General features: G+C 37.4%; 1 protein-coding gene across 2 annotated transcripts in view; it reads left to right on the top strand.

The window, feature by feature from the left end:
- The window catches only part of LOC112867301 (heat shock 70 kDa protein 14), a 43501-nt gene extending 26039 nt beyond the window's left edge, over nt 1-17462 (top strand). For both annotated transcript variants that reach the window (XM_025930288.2, XM_086714876.1), the window contains 4 exons: nt 10875-11087; nt 11750-11923; nt 14849-14919; nt 15787-17462. In XM_025930288.2, coding sequence (XP_025786073.1) covers nt 10875-11087; nt 11750-11923; nt 14849-14919; nt 15787-15865 — 537 coding nt within the window. In that variant the 3' untranslated portion in view covers nt 15866-17462. The remainder of the gene's footprint in view (nt 1-10874; nt 11088-11749; nt 11924-14848; nt 14920-15786) is intronic.
- Nucleotides 17463-23077: the final 5615 nt, after the last annotated feature.

Genomic DNA, 23077 nt, shown 5'->3' with positions numbered 1-23077 from the left:
GTGGAGTTATGGAGAGAAACACGTTACTGGAGTGAGTTTAATATAGAATAGAAGGCAAGATCACGGACAGTCAAGTACAGAGAACTCTCGAGAAGTTTTGCTCTAAGGGCAACAGGAAAATGGGTGGTAGCTGGGGTGGGCTGAGAGCTCTGGGAAAGGGCTGTACAGGAGTGGTAATACTTTTCTCTCACAAATATGTATCCCTCACTCTTTTTTACTAATTTGAGAGAATGAGAGTGTGTGCAAGTGGGGAAGGGGCAGTTGGAGAGAGAGAGAGAGAGAGAGAGAGAGAGAGAGAGAATCTTAAGCAGGTTCCACACTCAGTACAGAGCCCAATGTGGGGCTTGATCCCATGACCTTGGGATCATGACCTGAGCCAAAATCAAAGAGCACTCAACCAACCGGCTGAGCCACCCAGGTGCCCCCCCTCACTTTTTTTTTATTTTTTTTTTATTTTGGTTGCCTTGGTCAGAACGTCCTTCTTTTGTTCTCTTTTTAGTAGGGATATTATTATTAGTCTTTTTAACAAAAAATGTGATTATTGATAATTGGGTTGAAATAGATTCTCTTTCTCATAGTAAGTATTTTTCTTCCTATTTTTAAAAGAGTTTTAATAGGTGGTGAGTCCTTACAAATGTATTTTTGGATACCTGCAAAACAATCTTATGGCTTCTTTTACATTTGTCTTAAAGTTATATGATATATTACTGATAATTTTCTAATGTGGATCTGTCATTGTATTCCTGGGACAGACCTCATTTGATTATGAAGAATTCTTCTTTTAATATATTACTTACTTTCTTGTGATAATGTATTTATTATTTTCACTTTATGTGAAGTTAGCAGGCGCTTGGGTGGCTCAAGTCGGTTGAGCATCCGACTTCGGCTCAGGTCATGATCTCACAGTTTGTGGGTTCGAGCCCTGCATCAGGCTCTGTGCTTGCTCAGAGCCTGGAGCCTGCTCAGATTCTGTGTCTCCTTCTCTCTCTGCCCCTCCCCCGCTCACACTGTCTCATTCTGTTTCTCAAAAATAAATAAATGTAAAAAAAAATTTTTTTAAAAAACAAAACTCCTGAGAGTGGCACCAGGGTGGCTCAGTCAGTTAAGCGTCTGACCCCTGATTTCAGCTCAGGTCATAATCTCACAGTTTGTGAGTTTGAGCCCTGCATACGGAGCCTGCTTAAGAGTCTCTCCCTCTTCCTCTGCTGCTCCCTGTTCATGCTGTCTTTCTCTCTCTCTCTCTCTCTCTCTCTCTCTCTCTCTCTCTCTCTCTCAAAAATGAAAAAATAAAATAAAAATAAATAATACTCCCCAGAGACGCTCAATATGCGTGTATTGGAATGTGACTTTAGGTTGCCACTTTAATATCTGTAAGTTTAATCCTTTTGGCTCAAGTGCTTGCTTAGAATGACAAAATACCACGATATATCTGATTCATTTATTCAACATAATACCTTCTAAGCCAAAACTTCCAGCACTTTAGCTCCCTTTTATGCCAAAGTAATATAATCCTACACAGTGTTCTTCAGGAAAGAGGCTAATATTACTTTCCTTTAATTCATAGCCTGAGGCACTGTGTGGGAGAGGTTACCCGCTCAAGCAGTTGTAGGGGCCAGGAGTGAAAGTGAGTCACGTTGTCAGGTATAGGAAAAGACAGCTGCCAGAAATTATCAATCTGAACTCAGTATAAAAATACAAGGTTACATTTTAAATTCCAGCTTGAAAAACATAGCAAATTGACAAATAGAAATATTTAATAATTAATGCTTCTTCTTTCACAACAAATTTCTCCAGATTTGGAACCTGAAACCCCTTTTCTTCTGTTCCACGATGTCAGTGTCAGATCTTACATTTTGAGTTAATGTTTGATACGGAACTCAACGTTAGATCCTTTAACTAGAAGTAATATTTCAATTTTTTTCATTTTCATCATGAAAAATATCTACTCATAAAACAGGTTTCTCTAAACAAGGACAGAACCTTTGTACAGTGTTTTTTAAATATATAATTGGCATAACTACTCCAAAGATATATGTAGAATTCTAAAATCAATCTTTGAGGCATCTGGATGGCTCAGTCAGTTAAGCATCTGACTCTTTTTTTAAAGAGAGAGAGAGAGAGAAAGAGAATCCCAAGCAGGCCCTGCACTGTTAATGCAGAGCCCAGCGTGGGGCTCAAACTCAGGAACCATGAAATCATGATCTGAGCCAAAACCAAGAGTTGGACGCTTAACCAACTGAGCCATCCAGGCGCCCCAAGTATCCGACTCTTGATCTCAGCTCAGATCTTGATCTCAGGGTCATGAGTTCAAGCCCCACCTTGGGCTCTGTGCTGGGCATGAAGCCTACTGAATAAATGAATGAATCATTGAATCAATCTTTAACCACATAATGTGGGGAATATGATTTTACGTTGTCATTTTCATATCTGTAAATTAAGTTCAACACAAGAAAGTGTGTCAGGTCCCTTGCAAAGTGAGTAGTCCAAAGTATTCATTTCTCTAGGAGCCAGCAAATTGAATCTTTTATAGGGAACAGAAGTATTGGTAGTGTTTATGTAGAATATGTCAGTTAGAAAGACCTTTGATCTATCATACCTGATGCACCAGTGCTGAGATTTCTCTCACAGATGGTATGAAAAAAGTCCATTCTTTCTACACATAAACTATATGAATATCTTTTAAGTTCTATATATACCACAGTTAAGCTGCCTGACGGCCACATAGAATAGCAGGTTGACTGTACTACACCATTCTTCAAAAGGAAATACGTTCCCCACCATTTTTCTTGAAACCTGTAATCCTCATGGTCTTTCTTTCATCTTTCTACTAGATTGAAAAATGGGTTTGATTTTTATTTATTTTTGAGAGAGAGACACACAGATCACGAGCGGGGGAGGGGCAGAGAGAGGGAGACAGGGAATCTGAAGCAGGCTCCAGGTTCCAAGCCTGTCAGCACTGAGCCCTATGTGGGGCTTGAGCTCACAAACTGCGAGATCATGACCTGAGCCTAACCTGGGCGCGTAACTGATTGAGCCACCCAGATGCTTCAATTTTTAATTTACATGTTTTATAGACCTATTTCATGATGATTTATTTCTTAAGTTTTTAACATATGACTTTGTATAATCTTTTTTTTTTTTTAATTTTTTTTTTTAACGTTTATTTATTATTGAGAGACAGAGAGACACAGAGCGTGAGCAGGGGAGGGGCAGAGAGAGGGGAGACACAGAATCGGAAGCAGGCTCCAGGCTCTGAGCTGTCAGCACAGAGCCCGACACGGGGCTCGAACTCACGAACTGCGAGATCATGACCTGAGCCGAAGTTGATCGCCCAACCAACTGAGCCACCCAGGTGTCCCTGACTTTGTATAATCTTATAATTTTTTATTTTTATGTATCTTTTGATACTAAAATTTATTTTTTTAATGTTTATTTATTTTTGACAGAGACATTGAGCAGGGGAGAAGCAGAAAGAGAGAGAGACAGACAGAATCCCAAGCAGTCTCTGAGTTGTCAGTGCAGAGCCTGATGTGGGGCTTGAATTCACAAATCATGAGATCATGACCTGAGTCAAAACCAAGAGTGGGATGCTTAACCAACTGAACCACCCAGGCGCCCCTTGATACTAAAATTTAAGAGTATACATAAGTTTTTGAAATTAAAACCAGCCAGTTTCTCTATTTTTTATTTTTTGCTTTTTGAGTTTTTCTGTTTTTCCTTTACTAGATTTGACAGATAATTTGTTGTGTGTGTGTGTATGTTTGTTTGTTTGTTTTTTGCTCAAACTTCTGTTACTACTACCCCCAGAAAAACTTCTTTAGATTTGTTCAGGTCATGTTTTTCTCTTCTCTCATTGGTTTATTTCTGATTTTTTCCTTATTTCTTCTAGTCCTTTTAGGACACTTGTATTATTTTCCTAAATTCCTATACTGAATGCTAATTTATTTTTTTCATTTATTCTTTTCCCTAATAAAAAAGTTAACTACAGTTTTACTACTTAATAGCTTTGGTTTTATTCCACAGGCTTTGACAGATTTTGTTGTTTTCATATTTTCAGAATAATCTGTAATATTTTTTATTTTCTTCTTTGTTGTTTAAATTCATGTTTTTAATACCCAAGTAGTTAAGGTAGTTTGATTTTCCTTAACAGCAGTTTTATGAAATTACTGTGAAAGTTATATTTGAAAAGCTTTTGGTAAGAGAAGTTATTTATGTTCCGAATGTATGTATTTTGTACTAAAATTTTTAAGTCACAAAAGAAATCCACAGACTAGGTATTTAAAGAATTTATTTAAATTAAAACTTGCTGGTTACCATCAGCATTAATAGTAACACATTGTTAGTATTTGTTACTTTTTTGTTTTTATTATTTTTTAAATTAATTTACATCCAAGTTAGTTAACATATAGTATAATAATGATTTCAGGAATAGAATTTAGTGATCTATCACTTATATATAACACCCTCCTTAATGCCCCTTTCCCATTTAGCCCATCCCCCCCCCCCACCCAAAACCCCTCCAGGCACCCTCATTTTTTTCTCTGTATTTAAGAGTCTCTTATGGGTTTGTCTCCCTCCCTGTTTTTATATTGTTTTTGTTTCCCTTCCCTTATGTTCATCTGTTTTGTATCTTAAATTCCACATATGAGTGAAGTCATATATTTGTCTTTCTTTGACTAATTTTCCTTAGCATAATACACTCTAGTTCCCTCCATGTTGTTGCAAATGGCAAGATTCCATTCTTTTTGATCACAGAGTAATACTCCATTGTATATACATACCACATCTTCTTTATTCATTCATTGGTCAGTGGACATTTGGGCTCTTTCCATACTCTGGCTATTGTTGATAGTGGTGCTATAAACATTGGAGTACATGTGCCCCTTCGAAACAGCCTTCCTGTATCCTTTGGATAAATACCTAGTAGTGCAATTGCTGGGTCATAGGGTAATATTTTTTACTTTTTTAAATGAAAATTCCAAAAGCCAAGATTTTCTAGTTTGATTTTTTTTTTTTTTGCATAGCATCACTTAATTGCTTATTAATAAGGCTTTTTGAAATTGACTATGAGAAATTTTTTTTTTTTAATTTTTTTTTTCAACATTTATTTATTTTTGGGACAGAGAGAGAGACAGAGCATGAACGGGGGAGGGGCAGAGAGAGAGGGAGACACAGAATCGGAAACAGGCTCCAGGCTCTGAGCCATCAGCCCAGAGCCTGACGCGGGGCTCGAACTCCCGGACCGCGAGATCGTGACCTGGCTGAAGTCGGACGCTTAACCGACTGCGCCACCCAGGCGCCCCTGACTATGAGAAATTTGAAAGGGCATATTTTACATTTTTATTCTCATAGTGTTTATCTGGGATCATAACATTTTAAAGAAGACTTTTATGTTTACTTATCTCCCAAACTTTTAGGGAAGTCTTAGGGAACTTTGCCAAGGCAACCCTGCTTTTCTTTTTTTCTTGGTATCATTCAGCTGATGTTCCTCATGCCCTCACCTGGAGATCAATATGGTATTATTCATCAATTCACACCTAGTGTTAAAGAGACCTGGTTTTCATCAGTGGATCCTTTTGTCTAAAAAGACTTCGAAGTCAGAAGTGGTTATTGATGATTTCCCTTCTTGGGGCTACCTATTTATTCAATATTCTGAATGCTTCTGGAGTTATAAGTGTTAAATGTATGAACTAATAAGGAAATTAAAGTTATTTATAAAGGAGTAATTTTATTCAGCTCTACTGAGGTGTGATTGACAAAAACAATTGTAAGATATTCCTAGCAAACAGTGTGAGATTTGTTAGATGTATACACTGTGAAAGGATTCCCACTGTGGAGTTAATTAACACATATCTCACACCATATTTTTACCTTTTTGAGTCAGGGGTGAAAACACTTAAGTTTGCTTTCTTAGCAAATCTCAGTTATGTAGTATGATTATTATCAACTATAGTCACCATGTTATACATTAGATCCTCAAACCTTATTCACTTACAACTGAAATTTTGTACCCTTCTACTAACCTCTCCCTATTTCCCCCATGCTCCAGTTCCAACCACTTTTCTGCCTTCTTTATGAGTTTGACTTTTTTTTTTTCAGATTCCACGTACGAGTTGACACCATGCAGTATTTGTCTTTCTCTGTCTGGCTTATTTCACCTCACATACTGCCTTCCATGTTCACTCATGTTGTTGCAAATGACAGGATTTCCTTTTTTTTTTTTTTTTTTTTAGCTGAATGATATTGCATTGTGTTTATATATATACCACATCTTTACCCATTCATCCATCAACAGACACTTAGGATATTTCTATACCTTGGCTATTGTGAATAATGCTGTAATCAACGTGAGAGTACAAATATCTCTTTGAGGTAGTGATTTCATTTCCTTTGAACATATACTCGTAAGTAAGATACCTGCATCATATGGTAATTCTATTTTTTTATTTCTTGAGGAATTTGCAAACTGTTTTCCATAGTGGTTCTATCAGTTTACATTCCCAGCAGTGTACAGGGGTTCCCTTTTGTCTATATTTTTGTCAGTACTTGTTATCTTTTGTGTTTTTGATGAGAGTCACCATAACAAGTGTGAGGTGATACCTCATTGTGGTTTTGATTTTCATTTGCCTGATGATTCGTGATGTTGAGCATCTTTTCATGTGTCTCTTAGCTACCTGTATATCTTCTTCAGAAAAATGTCTCTTCGGGTCCTTTGCCCATTTATTTTTTTGATCAAGTTGCTTTTTTGTTGTTGACTTTATGACTTCCTGGTATATTTTGCATATTAACCCTTTTCCAGATAAGTGGTTTGGAAATATTTCTTCCCTTTTTATGGGTTACCTTTTCATTTTTGTTGATGGTTTCTTTTGTTATTCAGGAGCTTTTCAGTTTGGTATAGTCCTACCTGTTTATTTTTGGTTTTATTGCCTTGGCTTTAGCTGTCAAATCCAAAAATCTCATTGCAAAGACCAGTTTCAAGGACCTTCCTCCCTATATTTTCTTCTGAGAGTTTTATAGTTTCAGGTCATAATTCCAGTCTTCAATTTGAGTTAATTTTTGTGTGTGGTGTAACATAGTGGTCCAGTTTTATTTTTTTGCATGTAGATGTCCACTTTCCCACATTCCACTTATTAAGGAGACTGTCCTTTTTCTGTTGTATATTCTTGGTTCCTTTGTTGAAAATTAATTGACCATATATGCGTAGGTTTTTTACTGGGCTCACTGTTCTTTTCTGTTGATCTGTGTGTCTGCTTCTATGCCAATACCATTCTGTTCTGATTACTGTGGCTTTGTAATATATTTTGAAATGAGGAAGTGTGATGCTCCAGCTTTGTTCTTTCTCAAGATTGCTTTGGCTGTTTCGGGTCTTTTGTGGTTCCATGTGAATTCTAGGATTGTTTTTTCTATTTCTGTGAAAAATGCTATTGAAATTTTGATAGAGATTGCATCGAATCTGTAGATAACTTTGTGTAGTATGGACAAATACTACAAATACAAATGGACAAATACAAATATTTTAATAATATTAATTCTTCCAATCCATAAACATGGAATATCTTTCAACTTATTTGTGTCTTCTTCAGTTTCTTTCATCAATATCCTTATAGTTTTCAGTGTACAGATCATTCACTTCCTTGGTTAAATTTATTCCTAAATACTTTATTCTTTTTATTGCTTTTGTGAATGGGATTGTCTTCTTAATTTCTCTTTCCAATAATTTGTTGTTAGTGTACAGAAAATAATTTAATTTTTGATAACTATAAACTTACTATTGCCATTTGTTAATTGTTTTCTATTTTGTAGCTCATTTGTTCCTTTCTTCCTTTTGTTCTTTCTTTGTGATTTGATGACTTTGGTTTTATTGGTATGCTTTGATATCTTTATCTTTTGTTGTATCTATTATAAGTTTTGCTTTGTGATTACCATGAGACTTACATAAAACATCTTGTAGTTATAATAGCCTATTTGAAGCTGATAATAACTTCAACACATGTGAAATCTCTACATTCTTGCACTCCTTCACATTTTATGTTTTCGACATCACCGTTTACATCTTTTTATATTACTTGTCCGTTATCAAATTATTGTAGTTACCGTTATTTTTGTCTTTGTTTTTTAACCTTCATACTAGAGTTACAACTGACTTATCCTTTACCATTACAATATTAGAGTATTCTGAATTTAACCACAGTTGGCCCTTCCTTGAACAACACAGGTTTGAATTGCACAGATCCACTCATAGGTGGATTTTTTTTCAATAAACACAGTGCGGTACTGTAAGTGTATTTTCTCTTCTTCATGATTTTTTTAAAATTTTTTTTAATGTTTCTATTTATTTTTGAGACAGAGAGAGACAGAGCATGAGCAGGGGAGGGGCAGAGAGAGAGGGAGACTCAGAATCCAAAGCAGGCTCCAGGCTCCGAGCTGTCAGCCCAGAGCCCAATGCAGGGCTTGAACTCACACACCGCGAGATCATGACCTGAGCCGAAGTCGGACGCTCAACCGACTGAGCCACCCAGGCGCCCCTCTTCATGATTTTCTTAATAACATTTTCTTTTCTCAGGCTTACTTTATTGTAAGAATATAGTATGTAATACATATACAAAACATGTGTTTACTGACTGTGTTAATGGTAAGGCTTCTGGCCAACAGTAGGCAATTAATAGTTGGTTAGTCGGATGTTGTACATGGATTTTCAACTATGCATGGGATTGGTGTCCCTGACTCTCTAATTGTTCAAGGTCAACTGTATATATTTACCATTACCAGTGGTTTTATAGTTTCATATGCTTTCATGTTATTAATCAACATTCTTTGAAGGACAGCTTTGCTGGGTAGATTATTCTTGGCTGACAGGTTTTTCTCTTTCAGCACTTTGAATATATCCCTCCTGGTCTCCAAGATTTCTGTTGAAATATCTGCTTATCATCTTACGGGAGTTCCCTTGTAACAAGTTGCTTTTCTCTTGGGGCTTTTAAGATTCTCTCTTTGTCTTTAACTTTTGACACTTTCATTATAATGTGTCTCATTGTGGATCTCTTTATTCATCTTATTTGGTAATTTTTGTGCCTATTGGATCTGGATCTTTCTTTCCCCAGGTTAGGTAAGTTTTCACCCTTTTTAATAAGCTTTCTGCTCCTTTTTCTTTGTTTTTTTCTTCTGGGGCCCCTATGTGTGTTAGTGTGCTAACTATTGATCCTGTAAGTCCCTTAAGCTATCTTAATTCTTTTTCATTTTTTTTTTCTTTTTGCTCCTCTGTTTAGATGAATTCCTCTATCCTGTCTCTGAGTTCACAGATCCTTTCTTTCATTTGGTATAGTCTGCTGTTGAACCCCTGTATGGAATTTTTCAGTTCAGTTATTGTATTCTTCAGCTCTGTGATTTCTGTTTGGTATTTTGTTAACATTTTCTGTCTTTTTGTTAAAATTCTCATTTTATTTATGCATCACTCTCCTGACCTTAGTGATCATCTTTATTACTCTTATTTTTAACTCTGTTGGGAAAATCACTTACTTTTGTTTTATTAAGATAGGTTTCTGAATAGAATTCTTTTGTTATTTTGTTTGGAATACATATATTGACTCTCTATGTTGGTTTCTGTGCATTACATAAAACTGTCATCTCTTCCAACCTAGGTACACTGGACTTACATAGGAAATGAACTTTGCCCATCAGCCCAGCCTAAGTTCCTGGTTGCCTCTCAAACCTTTATGCCTAAGCTGCCATCCCTGTTCTTAGCGGCTCTCAGTGGTTGACATTGTGCCAACCACTGTAAGTGTCCCAAAGAGGAGGATCGTAGTCAGGACCTCCATACCGGCTGATTGGAAGCCAAACTCTCAGGTGGCACCTGGGAAGTATGCAGTTAAACCTCTTCCAGGGAGAAATTGGAAAATGGGTATTTTTGCCTGGCTCTGTCTGTGCTGAGCCCAGGTATCTAGCCACTGGGCACAGGGTGCTGCTTCACTGATTTAAAAACTGCTTCTTTGTTTTGGATAGTCCTGTGGGACTCATGAATGCCAGCCCCTCTGACTGGCAGAGCTGGGTGATTTGGAGCCCCATCCCCTCACATGACAGCCATAAAAGTTGGGGTGCTAGATGTGTGGACAAGCTCATAAAGGAACTATTTTATATAAAGTTCTTTAGAGACAACGTATTTAATCAGATGGCACCAAGAGCTTAAAATGTATTTGTATAAAACATCTTTTTCCTCAAGAAAATTTAGTATTCTTCCATGGTGAAGACAGATTGTCACAAAAATGCTATAAGATTTATGCAAACATTTTGTTTTAATTTTTTAATGTTTTTATTTATTTTTGAGACAGGGAGAGACAGAGCATAGCAGGGGAGGGGCAGAGAGAGAGAGAGACACAGAATCCGAAGTAGGCTCCAGGCTCTAAGCTGTCCGCACAGAGCCCGATGCGGGGCTCGAACTCACAGACTGTGAGATCGTGACCTGGGCCAAAGTCGGACGCTTAACTGACTGAACCACCCAGGCACCCCACAAACATTTCTTTTAGAAGTATTGGAATAATACAAAGTATTAATATATTTCCTGTTTAAATGAGATTTATGGTTAAACCTCATATGCCCAAAATTAATCACGAGCTACGTGTATGTGGCTGTACTGTACTTCTAATGTGTGGTGAGATTGCTCCTTTTTAAATTTTGTGGTTTATGAGTAAAGAATTTGTTAAATACCAACAATGTATTAAATATATATTTATATATATTTTAAGCACAATATAATGTATGATAAAATAGGGCTTGTATTTACCATTATATGTGGTAAAGATGGCTGAACCTGTAACACTTAATTCTGAGAAACAACCATTGTTCTAAAAGTAAAAACCTAAAAATTATTTTTAATTTTCTAGGTAGTTCTTTGTGGAGGGTCTTCTCGCATCCCAAGACTACAGCAGCTGATTAAAGATCTTTTCCCAAATGTTGAGCTTCTGAATTCTGTCCCTCCTGATGAAGTCATCCCTATAGGTGCAGCTATAGAAGCAGGGATTCTTACTGGCAAAGAAAACCTTTTAGTCGAAGAGTCTCTTAAGATAGAGTGTTCAGCCAAAGATATTTTAGTTAAGGTATGTTTAGCTTTTCTTTACTTTTCCATAAAAGTAGTATAAATTTATTGCCATATTTATTTATATATACCATGTTTTTACAGTAAAACCTTGTATACTGGTAAAAATTTTAAATTTAGATTTATAATTTTACGTTTAATGAGTTTCTTATGTTCTTTAAGTTAGCATTTACTTAGCATGTTAATTTCTTAATTGTAATTTTAATCAGAAGCTTCACATACAGATAGAGGGATACATGTTTCAATTTATTGTTAAGTGAAGTAGGTTGGGATTCAGGATCATTTCTTTTTTTTTTTTTTTTTTTTTTTTTTTTAATTTTTTTTTTTTTTCAACGTTTATTTATTTTTGGGACAGAGAGAGACAGAGCATGAACGGGGGAGGGGCAGAGAGAGAGGGAGACACAGAATCGGAAACAGGCTCCAGGCTCTGAGCCATCAGCCCAGAGCCCGACGCGGGGCTCGAACTCACGGACCGCGAGATCGTGACCTGGCTGAAGTCGGACGCTTAACCGACTGCGCCACCCAGGCGCCCCATCAGGATCATTTCTGTGTTCTTTGCCTATGTTGTCAGTCAGGAATAAGTATTACATTTATAATAGGAATGGCTTTATAATTGTAATGGTAAATATCAAAGGATACGGATATTATTTTTCTGCTTATTAGGGAGTCGATGAATCAGGAGCCAAAAGCTTCACAGTACTGTTCCCATCAGGGACTCCTTTGCCGGCTCGAAGACAACACACATTACAAGCCCCCGGAAGTATATCTTCAGTATGCCTTGAACTCTATGAGTCTGAGGGGAAGAACTCTGCAAAAGAGGAGGACAAGTTCGCACAGGTGAATACATAAAATTAGACAATGAATTAGTCATGTGAAGCTGCTTAACTTTTCCTTCTGCATTAACTCAACTTAATATCTATTAACATAAAATGTATATAGGGTATCTAACACATTTTTATGAATGAATTCTTTTTAAAATTTTTATTTATTTTTAATCTTTTTAATATTTTAGGTTTTTTTTTAAGTTTATTTATTTTGAGAGAGAGACCGAGACAGCACCAGTAGGGGAAGGGCAGAGATAGGATCTCAAGCACACTCTGCACTACCAGCGTGGAGCCCAACGTGGGGCTTGAACTCACGAAATTGGGAGATCATGACCTGAGCCGAAAAGAAGAGTCTAATGCTCAAACGACTGAGCCACCCAGGAGCCCCTACTTCCTTTTTTAAAAATTTTATTTATTTATTTATTTTGAGAGAGAAGGAGCGTGAGTGGGGAGGGAGGGAGGGAGGGAGAGAGAGAGAGAGAGAGAGAGAGAGAGAGAGAGAATCCCAAGCAGGCTCTGCACTGTTGGTGCAGAGCCCCACACAGGGCTCAAACTCACGAACTGGGAACTGTGAGATCATGACCTGAGCTGAAACCAAGAGTTGGGTGCCTAACCTACCGAGCCACCCAGGAGCCCCACTACCTAGAGAAGAGATAAGCAATTTTAATTTCAAAAAGTCACAAGAAAATAAAATACAATATGTATTTTTTTCTGTTTATCTTTGTACTCTTGGCCCTCCTTGGTAATATGTAAGCAGTAGGGAAAATGGCTTTTTTTGTTTACTAACGTGCCACGTGATTAGGCAATTTACAAACCTAATCTCAAAGTGCTGTGAGATAGACATTATTATGGTCATTTTATAGATGACTGAAAAACAAGCTCATGGCAATAAATACTTTGTTCTTTTCCTGGTTGAGCTAAAATTTATCCTCAGTTGGTTTTATTCCTGGGCGCTTGCTCTTGCCATTATTACCCTTCTGCCTCTGATACAGACACCTTTGCTTTTTCAAAATACCACATTCATATTTCATACTATAGAGTCCTCTGCATTCTTTAATAGGAATGAAATGGAGCCACATTATCTGCTTAGAAACATGCCCCCCAAATATAATTACATTAAAACACACATACAAAGACGGCAGAGCTTTATTTACAGTATGATATCATTTGTGTTTAAATAAAAAGTTTGAGAGCATGAGTGTGTGTGAGGGAGGTGGTGTTTGTGACGGTGTGTGTATAAATATCCAAGCATAGATAGAGAAAATATCTATAAGTATTTCAACTATATTTAGGAAATCTAACAGTGGGTAGATTTGAAGGTACCAAGAGGGTTTCTTTTTTCTTTTTTTACTTGTTACCACTTTGTACTGAGTCTTTAACAAGCAGCACAGGACCTGAGCATGAAATACTTCTATAGTGAAAAACAAATGTGGGTAACTGAAGAGAACGTGTAGTGTCTTCAGCATTATATCTATTCTCTGATTTCAACGAAAGAATGATGAAAACACACACACACATACATAACATATCTGGGCTGCACCTCAGACATCTTAGAATCTAGTGGAGTGGGGCTCCTTCGACTAGTCAAGCTTTCAAAAGCTCATCCAGATGTTTCTGATGTGAATTACTCTACAAGCACTTTCCTGTGTACTGTATTTTTAAAAATTTTTTTATTAGTTTTCTTTATTTTTGAGAGGCAGAGAGAGACAGAGTACATGTCGGGGGGGTGGGGGGGCAGAGGGAGAGGGAGACACAGAATCCGAAACAGGCTCCAGGCTCTGAGCTGTCAGCACAGAGCCTGACGCGGGGCTTGAACTCATGAGCCGCGAGATCATGACCTGAGCTGAAGTCAGATGCTCAACCGGACTGAGCCACCCAGGTGCCCCTGTGTACTGTATTTCTAAACTCATTTGGCTGTCTTAGTATTCCCTCAGCTTCTTTCTCCTGTGCATTTATTTCCCTTCATACACTCCTCCGAGGCTGCAGCTGTTGTCACCGTATCCTAACTTACAGATGCCAGGAGCAGAGTTAGTCACCTAATACTGAATTTGGAAGATGTTCTTTTAGAGATCCCATCTGTTCTAACCTCCTCATTTTACAAATGAGTAAATCAAGGTACATGGTGCTTGCCTAAGGTCATAAAACTTGATATTGGCAAATCTGAAAAGTCACTTCCAAACTTGGTTTATTGGTATACCTTTTTTTTAGGAAACCAAAGCATTTTATAGTAAATTCATTAATATCTCGTTTGTACAAATGTACAAGTGTAATCTTAGTTGTACAAAAGAATTTGCCATGTGTTTCTTTAAATTGGTTTTCCAAGTGTATTTAAAATATTTGAATTTTTAAAAGTACATGTAGTAAGGGTATACCAAAATATTGGCACCTGGGTGGCTCAGTTGGTTAAGCATTTGACTCTCAATTTTGGCTCAGGTCATGATCATGCGGTTCGTGGGTTCGAGCCTTGTGTCGGGCTCTGTGCTGACAGTGCAGAACCTGCTTGGGATTCTTTTTCTCCCCCTCTCTCTGCCCCTCCCCTGCTCTCTCTCAAAATAAATAAATAAACTTATATTTAAAAAAGGAGTATATACCAAAATATAACTTACATGTTACTGGAAATGGCTTAATTATCAAAAAGGAAAAGCAGTCTTTATTTTCTGAGACAAAGAATATTTCATAGAAACAATCATTTTAGTCTAGGGCATGACATTTAAGAGGAACAGATATATATGTTGTCCTTCTAGAGGAGACATTTCCAGTTAGGAAAGCTTAATCCTATTTTCAGATTCTGGTAAATGGTAGAAAAATTGAGAACTGCCCTATTTGAAAAGGTTTGTTCCAGTAATGAGTAAAATTTGGTCTGTTGGAATAACTGATGCATCAATTTATTAATATATCAAAGTACTAAATCATCTTTGTATTATTTTTACATAAACAGGTTGTACTCCAGGATCTAGATAAAAAAGAAAGTGGATTACGTGATATTTTGGCTGTTCTTACTATGAAAAGGTACAAAATTAAACTACTTCTGATATTAAGAAAATTTACTTTGGGGCTTGACCTTTTTCATTTATTGATTCTCCACCCGTTGTTATTCCAGGAACATCATGTATTAGAAGCTTACAAAGATTTTATCAGTGAATTATATTTTTTGCCCTGCACAATGACTGTATTTTACAAAAAGAAGTGTATCTCAAATCATTTGCATTCTGAATTTTTTATGAATTCTGTTTTGGTGTGGTGGACCTAAAAACTGGTCCATGCAAGTTTGAGATATAATTTTTTATCAATTTTAAATATAATTTTCTAAGGTTTACATGATTCATATTATTTGTCCTATGAAAGGATAAGTTTATTTCAGTATTGCTACAGAAAATCTCTAGGAAATAAATTACTCATTAAATCCAGCTATTACCGTTTCACTAACAACTGACCATCCATAACAATATGTCTTGCAAGTAAATTGTTTGCAAATTAACATTAGGAACAGACAGTTCATTCCATGAGCATACTTATTTAGCAAGCATGTCAAATTCATTAGGGTAGGTTTGCCTTGGCCTGTGCTTGAAAATGGCATGATGCGTCTTCTCAGTTTGCATAAAGTCTTAAACTTAAGATAGTTATCACTGTGGTTTTCAAAGAATACAACTGCTGTCTCAGTGGTGTAGGAAGAAATTTTTAAGAACAACTACATAATTATAGCATATGACACTAAGTTTAGACTCTGAAATTGTTTCTTCTTGATCTCAATACTCTTCTTTCGAAAATTAAAATTATCTCTTTTTACTCAAAGTCCTCAAATAATTTCTTAAGAGCTTTCTGCTTTTATGAAATGAGCTCATGAAATGTTATTGTTTGTTTGTTTGTTTGTTTTAGGGATGGATCTTTACATGTGACATGCACAGATCAAGAGACCGGAAAATGCGAAGCAATCACTATTGAAGTGGCATCTTAGTGTTTTAGAGAAACCAGGAATTTTTAGAACTAGAATATCGTTATTATTTGGTTTTGTCTATAAGCGATGTTTATATTAAAATACTTTTTTTGAATGAACTATATATGTTTCTATTAAAATACAATATATTGATAAGTGTTGCAACCTTTTTTTGTTTTCCACTTACGATGGGAAATATAAGGACCTTTAGTAGTGAGAAATACAAGGAACTTTTTCTATCATGAAGCTATTTAGAATTAAATTGAGTGGATTGCAGGAAATTTTACTGGAAATTTAACATTGTGTTTTTTAAAAACTTTTGATTCTATAACTTCAAGTTTGAAGAAGTCTTTTATTCTTACTAGATCATGAAGAACAATTTAAAAGTCTTTGATAGTAGATGAAAAAAGTTGGAGAACCACGTGCAAAGTAAGATACCATTTTTGCTTAAACAAGTAAATTCATAAACTCAACAATTGTGTATAGATATGTGTGTGACAAGCATAGAATACAAAGTCTAGAAGGCTACCCATCAAACTCCTCTAACAGTGGCCTTTCTGTGGACAGAAATACTATAGGGTGGCACTTTTACTTTTTACAGTTTTGTTTAATTTGATTTTTCTCTCTAACAAATATGTTTTTCTTTTGAAATTAAAAGGTTGGTTTGTTTGTTTTTGAAGAGACGGCTAGCCACATTCTGTTCAATAGAGAACATTCACTAGTGCATTGAGATACTCACTGGGTTACTAATGAGAAGGTCATTCATTCACTAAGTAAAACAAGACAACTAACCTGTGAATATTGAAAAAAGAACTAGAAGGTGAGCAGTGCACATCAGACTCTATTATCAAGAGAGAATTTTCCATTCATTTCTTTCCTTGGTTCCCAGAAGATTTGAGAAGAGGAAATATCTTTACTCAGTGGTCAAATTTAAAAATTGTGCTGTTTTTATCTTGTTCAAACTGTGGAGGTGCTTTTTCATTATAGTTTATTTCTATGGACTTACGTGGCGGTAATATTCTATTTGTAAAGATACAGAAACAAACTCAAGGTTTTTCATTTATTCTGTATCAAATTATTGACAGAAAAAGAATTCAGATACGATTCTGAGTCCACAAAGAAGCAGGCTCAAAGGCATACACTTTTGATTAAGGATGAGTACTTAGTTATTTTTTAGGATCTTTTCCAAAGTTATAAAAACTTTGAAATCAAATAAATAAATATAAATTATTTTCAGAAAATAGGAAAATAGCATCTGAACTAGTTGAACTGCTAAGTCTATGCTTTCAGTTATGCTTTGGAAAGTGCTTTAGGATTTTATTTTGTAGTTACTGTTAGCTCTTTCAAATAGATCGGGCACTGGCAAACTGGCCAGTGTGTCAATTCTATGCCATTCCTATTTTTGTAAATAAAATTTTATTAAAATATAGCCAGGCTTAATGGTATATGTATTGTTGGTGGCTGTCTTCACACTATCATGGCAGATTGAATAGTTGCAACAGAGACTGTGTGGCCCACAAACGTTAAAATACTTACTGTCTGGCTCTTTACGGAAAATGTTTGTCAACGCCTGAAGTAGATTAATGAAACCTGTAGAATAAAATATCATAAAGATTTATTCAAGAGTTTTCTTTTCTTCCATATCCATGGAATAATTTACTTATTTGCTTTCTTTACTAGATTAGTAAGTATTGTGAGAGCAAAGACCATCTTAGTCACTATTATGTCCCAGCCTCTAGGTCACTACCTGAACATAGAGGTGTTAAGTAAAGGTCTATTGAATAAGTGAATTACATGGAAGAAAACAATAAGTCATCTTTGTATTCTATAGGACAATGGCCAGTAAGTACATCTTTTACATATTTTATGGTTTGTTTAGAAACATAAAAAAGGAAAGGAATACCTCTGCTTCTGGCTTTATTAGTCAGCTTTGCATGATTTTCTTCCCGAAACATATAAGATTTGAAATTGTCACCAATGGTGCTCTGGCTAATGAATGTACTCCAAATTTCCTTGCGTCCTCATGTGACAGGATTTTTTTCTTCTGAGTGAGGGAAGGTCTGCCAATTAACTTCTCTTGTGTTTCACTTTTTCAAGGTAAAAATAGCTTTAGCATTCTTCTAATTCTAAAATGATACACATCCATTATAAAATTCAAATTGCAAAAGAAGAAAATCTAAAACATCCTATATTCTATAACCCAGAGTAACAACCATTAAGATATTTTTGATGAACATCTTGATAATCTTTTCACGCACTTACCAGTATCACATATATTTAAAAACATGAGCACTTTTACCAGTAAAGCAAGAGGTTATGTCAAATTATAATTTTGCCTATCTACGTGTCTGATATTGTCTAAAGGATAGAGCCAAGTATACAAATAGAAATAAATGCCAATTGGGGCGCCTGGGTGGCGCAGTCGGTTAAGCATCCGACTTCAGCCAGGTCACGATCTCGCGGTCTGTGAGTTCGAGCCCCGCGTCGGGCTCTGGGCTGATGGCTCAGAGCCTGGAGCCTGTTTCCGATTCTGTGTCTCCCTCTCTCTGCCCCTCCCCCGTTCATGCTCTGTCTCTCTCTGTCCCAAAAATAAATAAACGTTGAAAAAAAAAAATTAAAAAAAAAAAAAGAAATAAATGCCAATATATAATACTGTGAAAGTCTTGAGAGGACACAACATACTTCATCACAAACTGAAAGCTTTTATATGTCGGAATTTTTAAGGATTAAAATAAAAAAGGATCAGCACAAAACAAAGTGTGGTAAAATGTCAGGATTTCTAAAATAACAGTGAGTAACCATGTCACAATACCATTGTCTGCTTTAATTCATTGTCTCATTTTTTAATTTTTTTAACGTTTATTTTTGAGACAGAGACAGAGCATGAACGGGGGAGGGTCAGAGAGAGGGAGACACAGAATGTGAAACAGGCTCCAGGCTCGGAGCTGTCAGCACAGAGCCCGACCCGGGGCTCGAACTCACGGACCGCGGGATCATGACCTGAGCTGAAGTTGGCCACTTAACCGACTGAGCCACCCAGGCACCCCCATTATCTCATTTTTTAATTGTGACCTCACCATAACTCCCTGAGTAGTGGCAAAATGCACAGAGCAATATTGCCTCTGTTATTTCTGTGTTCTACATGTGGGAAAAGATTCAGAGAAGTTAAAATAATTTATCCAAGGTCTCACAGTGAATGTGAATTTTGAACTCATATTCATAATGCTTTTTTGGTAAACTTAATTTTTCTTGACTGCTTCTAAACACTTTATGTGCATTATTTCACTTAAATTCACATTTTCCACTGTCCATTCTATTTTCTGCCTCTTGAAGAACATTCAAATGAAACAGAAGACAGCCCATGGGTCTCCAGATACTATGTTTGCAGTGGTCTTCATGAAAAAAGACAGGGGGGTTGGCATAATTCTGTCTGTTTTCCTTGAGAACATGGATGTAGGCCTCTGGCTTTTGATTTCCTTCACCATTTATAGCCAGAATTTACCAAGATCCTCAAACTTTTTAGTCTCAACTCTTCTACACTCTTAAAAATTATTGAGAACGTAAAGCTTCTATTTACATTGGATTTACGTATGTGTAGTTTTAGTTATATTTACCATATGGAAGTTAAAACCTAGAGATTTTAAAATAATCATTTTTAAACAAAAATTACATGTTAACTTAAGTAACATTTTTATGAAAGATAACTTTTACAAAAGATGAAGGGCCAAGTGTGGAGGTTTTCTTGCTTGCGTGTGGGAGGGGCAGAGGAAGAGGGGGAGAGAATCTTATGTGGAGCCCAACATGGGGCTCCATCTCACAACCATGAGATCATGACCTGAGCCAAAATCAAGAGTCTAACGCTTAACTGACCCAGGTGCCACCCAGGTGCCCTATGTTTTTTCAAATCTCTTTGATGTCGCCTTGAGGAGACCCTCTGTTTCTTCATTGAGTCTATTGCAGTATCTGAGTTGTGTATCCTCTGAGAAACTTCACTATATACTTGTGAGAGGAGAGTAAAGAAGGCAGGTGACATTGTGCTGTTATTATGAGAAGTTTGGAACTTACTAGGCCCCTGAAGAGCTGTTCCTAAAATAGTAGACACGGTGTTACCTCTTGAATAGAAAAGGTCTAATCTGTCCCCTGCAGTTAGTGGGGTTGAAGACGAAAAAATAAAGGAAACATGATTTACAAAAAAGTCTAATGCATTCTATAAATTTGGATCTGAGATTGATCAAGATCCAAAACCAGACAAGGTAACTATAAAATGTGGGAAGTGCATTTAGTGCATAGGAGAGAATGGAAGGCAAGAGTTAACTGCTTTAGATAGGGCAACCAGGAGAGGCCTCTGAAGAAGTGGAAGAAGTTAAGACCCAAGCGATAAGAAGGTAGCCATGTGAAGAGAGACAAGAGCTTGTCCTCTAGAAAGTAATTTAGAGTTGTCTTAAGATACTTAACTTACTATCTGCTTCTCCCACTAGGATATAAATTCTATGAAGACAGAGTCTTTCTTTCTTACCTATTTTTGGTACCTCAGACGGTGCCTGGCACATAGGAGATGCAGCATAAAAGATTTCTTCATGCGTGGAAAAAGTCCTAGAGAACAGTGAGAGTGGCACAAAGTAAGGTTAGGGTGGCAGCGTTCCAGTCACTTAAGGCTTGGTAAGCTATTTAAGGTTTGGATTTTATTCTAGGTACACTGGGCAGTATTTAGAGCAGGAGGACATGTTCTGCTTCATGACTTTAAGGTCACTCTGCCGGCTGTATGGAAAAAGGATTAGAGGGGAAGCAATAGTAGAAGTTAAACCAGGTAGTCAGTCTTTTGCAGGACTGCAGGTAGGAATGACAGCCTGTACTAAAGTCATAGCAGCGATGGAGAAAAGGGGCAGAAGCAATGTGTATTTTGGACATCGCATTGACAGGATGTGCTAATGAAATTATGGAATGAGGAGAGGGTAAATCAAGATGACACCTAGATTTCCTTCTTGGGACCCCTGAGTCAATCATAGTGCCAGTGTATTGAGAAAGTATGGGGGGCCTGCAGTGGAAAGGATCAGGTCTGGAAGCAAAAATCAAGGGCCTTTTTACGAACGTGTTCAATTTGAGATGTTTGTGCAAAACCTCAGAGGATATGTCAGCTAGGCACTGTGGATATTCAAATCTGGAGTTCAGGGAAGAGGTCAAGGCTGGAGACAAACAGTTGAGAATCTTAAGTATAAAGATGGTATATAAATTCATGGGAACCGAGGTAGTCACTTAGGGAGAGAACCTAAGAGAGGTCTTGGGGCCAAGCCCTGAGCAACCCTAGCAGTTTAGGTTAGTTAACGGGAGCCAAAAATGGGAGTGAAGAGAAGTCAAGAAAACCAAGAAAGAAACTGAGTCAGGATGGATGCTCCTGGGGTGTTGTAAAAACACAGGACAGGCAGTGAATACACTTGGGGAGGGAAGGAAGGCAGGCAATGTGGCTGTATCTAAGACTTAAAGGGTCTCTAGGAATAAATCTAGCAAAGATGGAGGAAGGGAGGCATTTTCTAGCATCAAGAGCAGAATCGAAGTCCTGGGGACAAGGAATATTTGAGGAGGTCACAAACTAATATAGGCAGGAGTGATGAGCAGTGAGGCTTGAGAAGCAGACAGGAACCACCATGTGGCAAAGGGGCTTCCATGTTATAGGGCTGGATAAGACCTTTTATTCCTTATCAAGGTAATAAGATGCTCATTATAGAAAATGGTTAAATATGTGAAAAACGATAAATCAAAAAGGAAATCACTCCCCAGAGATTTTATATTTATCTTCCTATATATTTTTACCTAGTTGAAACTTTTATAGGTTTCTGTTGTTGCTTTTTTGCTTTCCCCATGATACTAAAGGCTTCATAAACACCTGATTAGATGGCTAGACAGTGTTTCAGAACGGAATCAAATACATTAATTTCTTTAATGTTCTATGTTTACAGTAGTTCAAAGTTATACATGATGCTTTGAAATATTTTTATAATTTAAGACAAATTTCTTTTAAAAATCCTTGGTCGATGTCAAACGACTTTCTTCCTGTTTTCCCAATTGACTCTTCTAAGATTTCTGCATTAGATTGTTTATTTCATTTTTGAGAGAGAGAAAGCACATGTGGGAGAGGGACAGAGAGGGAAAGAGAGAATCCGAAGCAGGCTCCACACTGCCAGCGTAGGGCCCTATACGAGCTCTAACCCACAAACCATGAAATCATGACCTGAGCCAAGTCCAATGTTTACCGGACTGAGCCACTCAGGTATCTTGCCCGCTGCGTTAGATTGTTTAGAGTAATCACCATGGATGCGGTGTGAAGAATGGAAGATGGAAGGGGGGGACGGGGGACCGGTTAAGAGCTCTTAGTCATCCAATTCAGAGAACCTCGAGTCCTGCAGCCTTTCAACCAAGCTGTGCGCAGACTACCTGGCAGCTTATTAGAAAGGACAGAACCGGGGCGCCTGGGTGGCTTGGTCGGTTAAGCGTCCGACTTCGGCTCAGGTCATGATCTCACCGTCTGTGAGTTCGAGCCCCGCGTTGGGCTCTGGGCTGACAGCTCAGAGCCTGGAGCCTGTTTCCGATTCTGTGTCTCCCTCTCTCTCTGCTCCTCCCCTGTTCATGCTCTGTCTCTCTCTGTCTCAAAAATAAATAAAAACGTTAAAAAAAAAATTAAAAAAAAAAAAGAAAGGACAGAACCTCATGTCCCAGCCCAGACCGACCTAATTTGAATCTGCATTTTAACAAGCTCCCCAGAGGATTCCTATGCCAATCAAGTGTGCGAAGCACAGATGGAGACTGGTGGTTTCAAACTCCTGCACACGAGAATCACCTGGGGAGCTCTAAAAAATTCCAATGCTCGGGTCACACCCCCATACCAAATAAACCAATCTCAGCGAGTGGTACCAAAAACCAAAACGTCTCCAAGCGATCCCAACATGCAGTCAAAAAGAAAACCTTTATCTAGGGGTGTAGCGTGGAAGAAAACAATGGTTACTGGGACTCAGGTGGCCGAAGAAAAGGCACCGAAGGTAAACCTACTCTGCACCATACAGCTCCGCTCTACGTTTTGGATTTTGCACAACAAACAAGCAGTGGTCATGTGAAAGCACGAAAAACCGTGGGAAGGCCTGACGTTGCGCACTCCTCAATTAGGAGTTATCCCGCGCCGTCGAAGGAGGCTGTAACCAGGAGGAGCGCCCTGAACCCGAACCCGAACCCGAACCGCGTACG

Source organism: Puma concolor, chromosome B4 (genome assembly GCF_028749965.1).
Source record: "Puma concolor isolate L17-30 chromosome B4, mPumCon1.1.hap2, whole genome shotgun sequence".
In the NCBI taxonomy this organism is placed as follows: Eukaryota; Metazoa; Chordata; class Mammalia; order Carnivora; family Felidae; genus Puma; species Puma concolor.
This window is presented reverse-complemented; position numbering and strand designations above follow the sequence as displayed.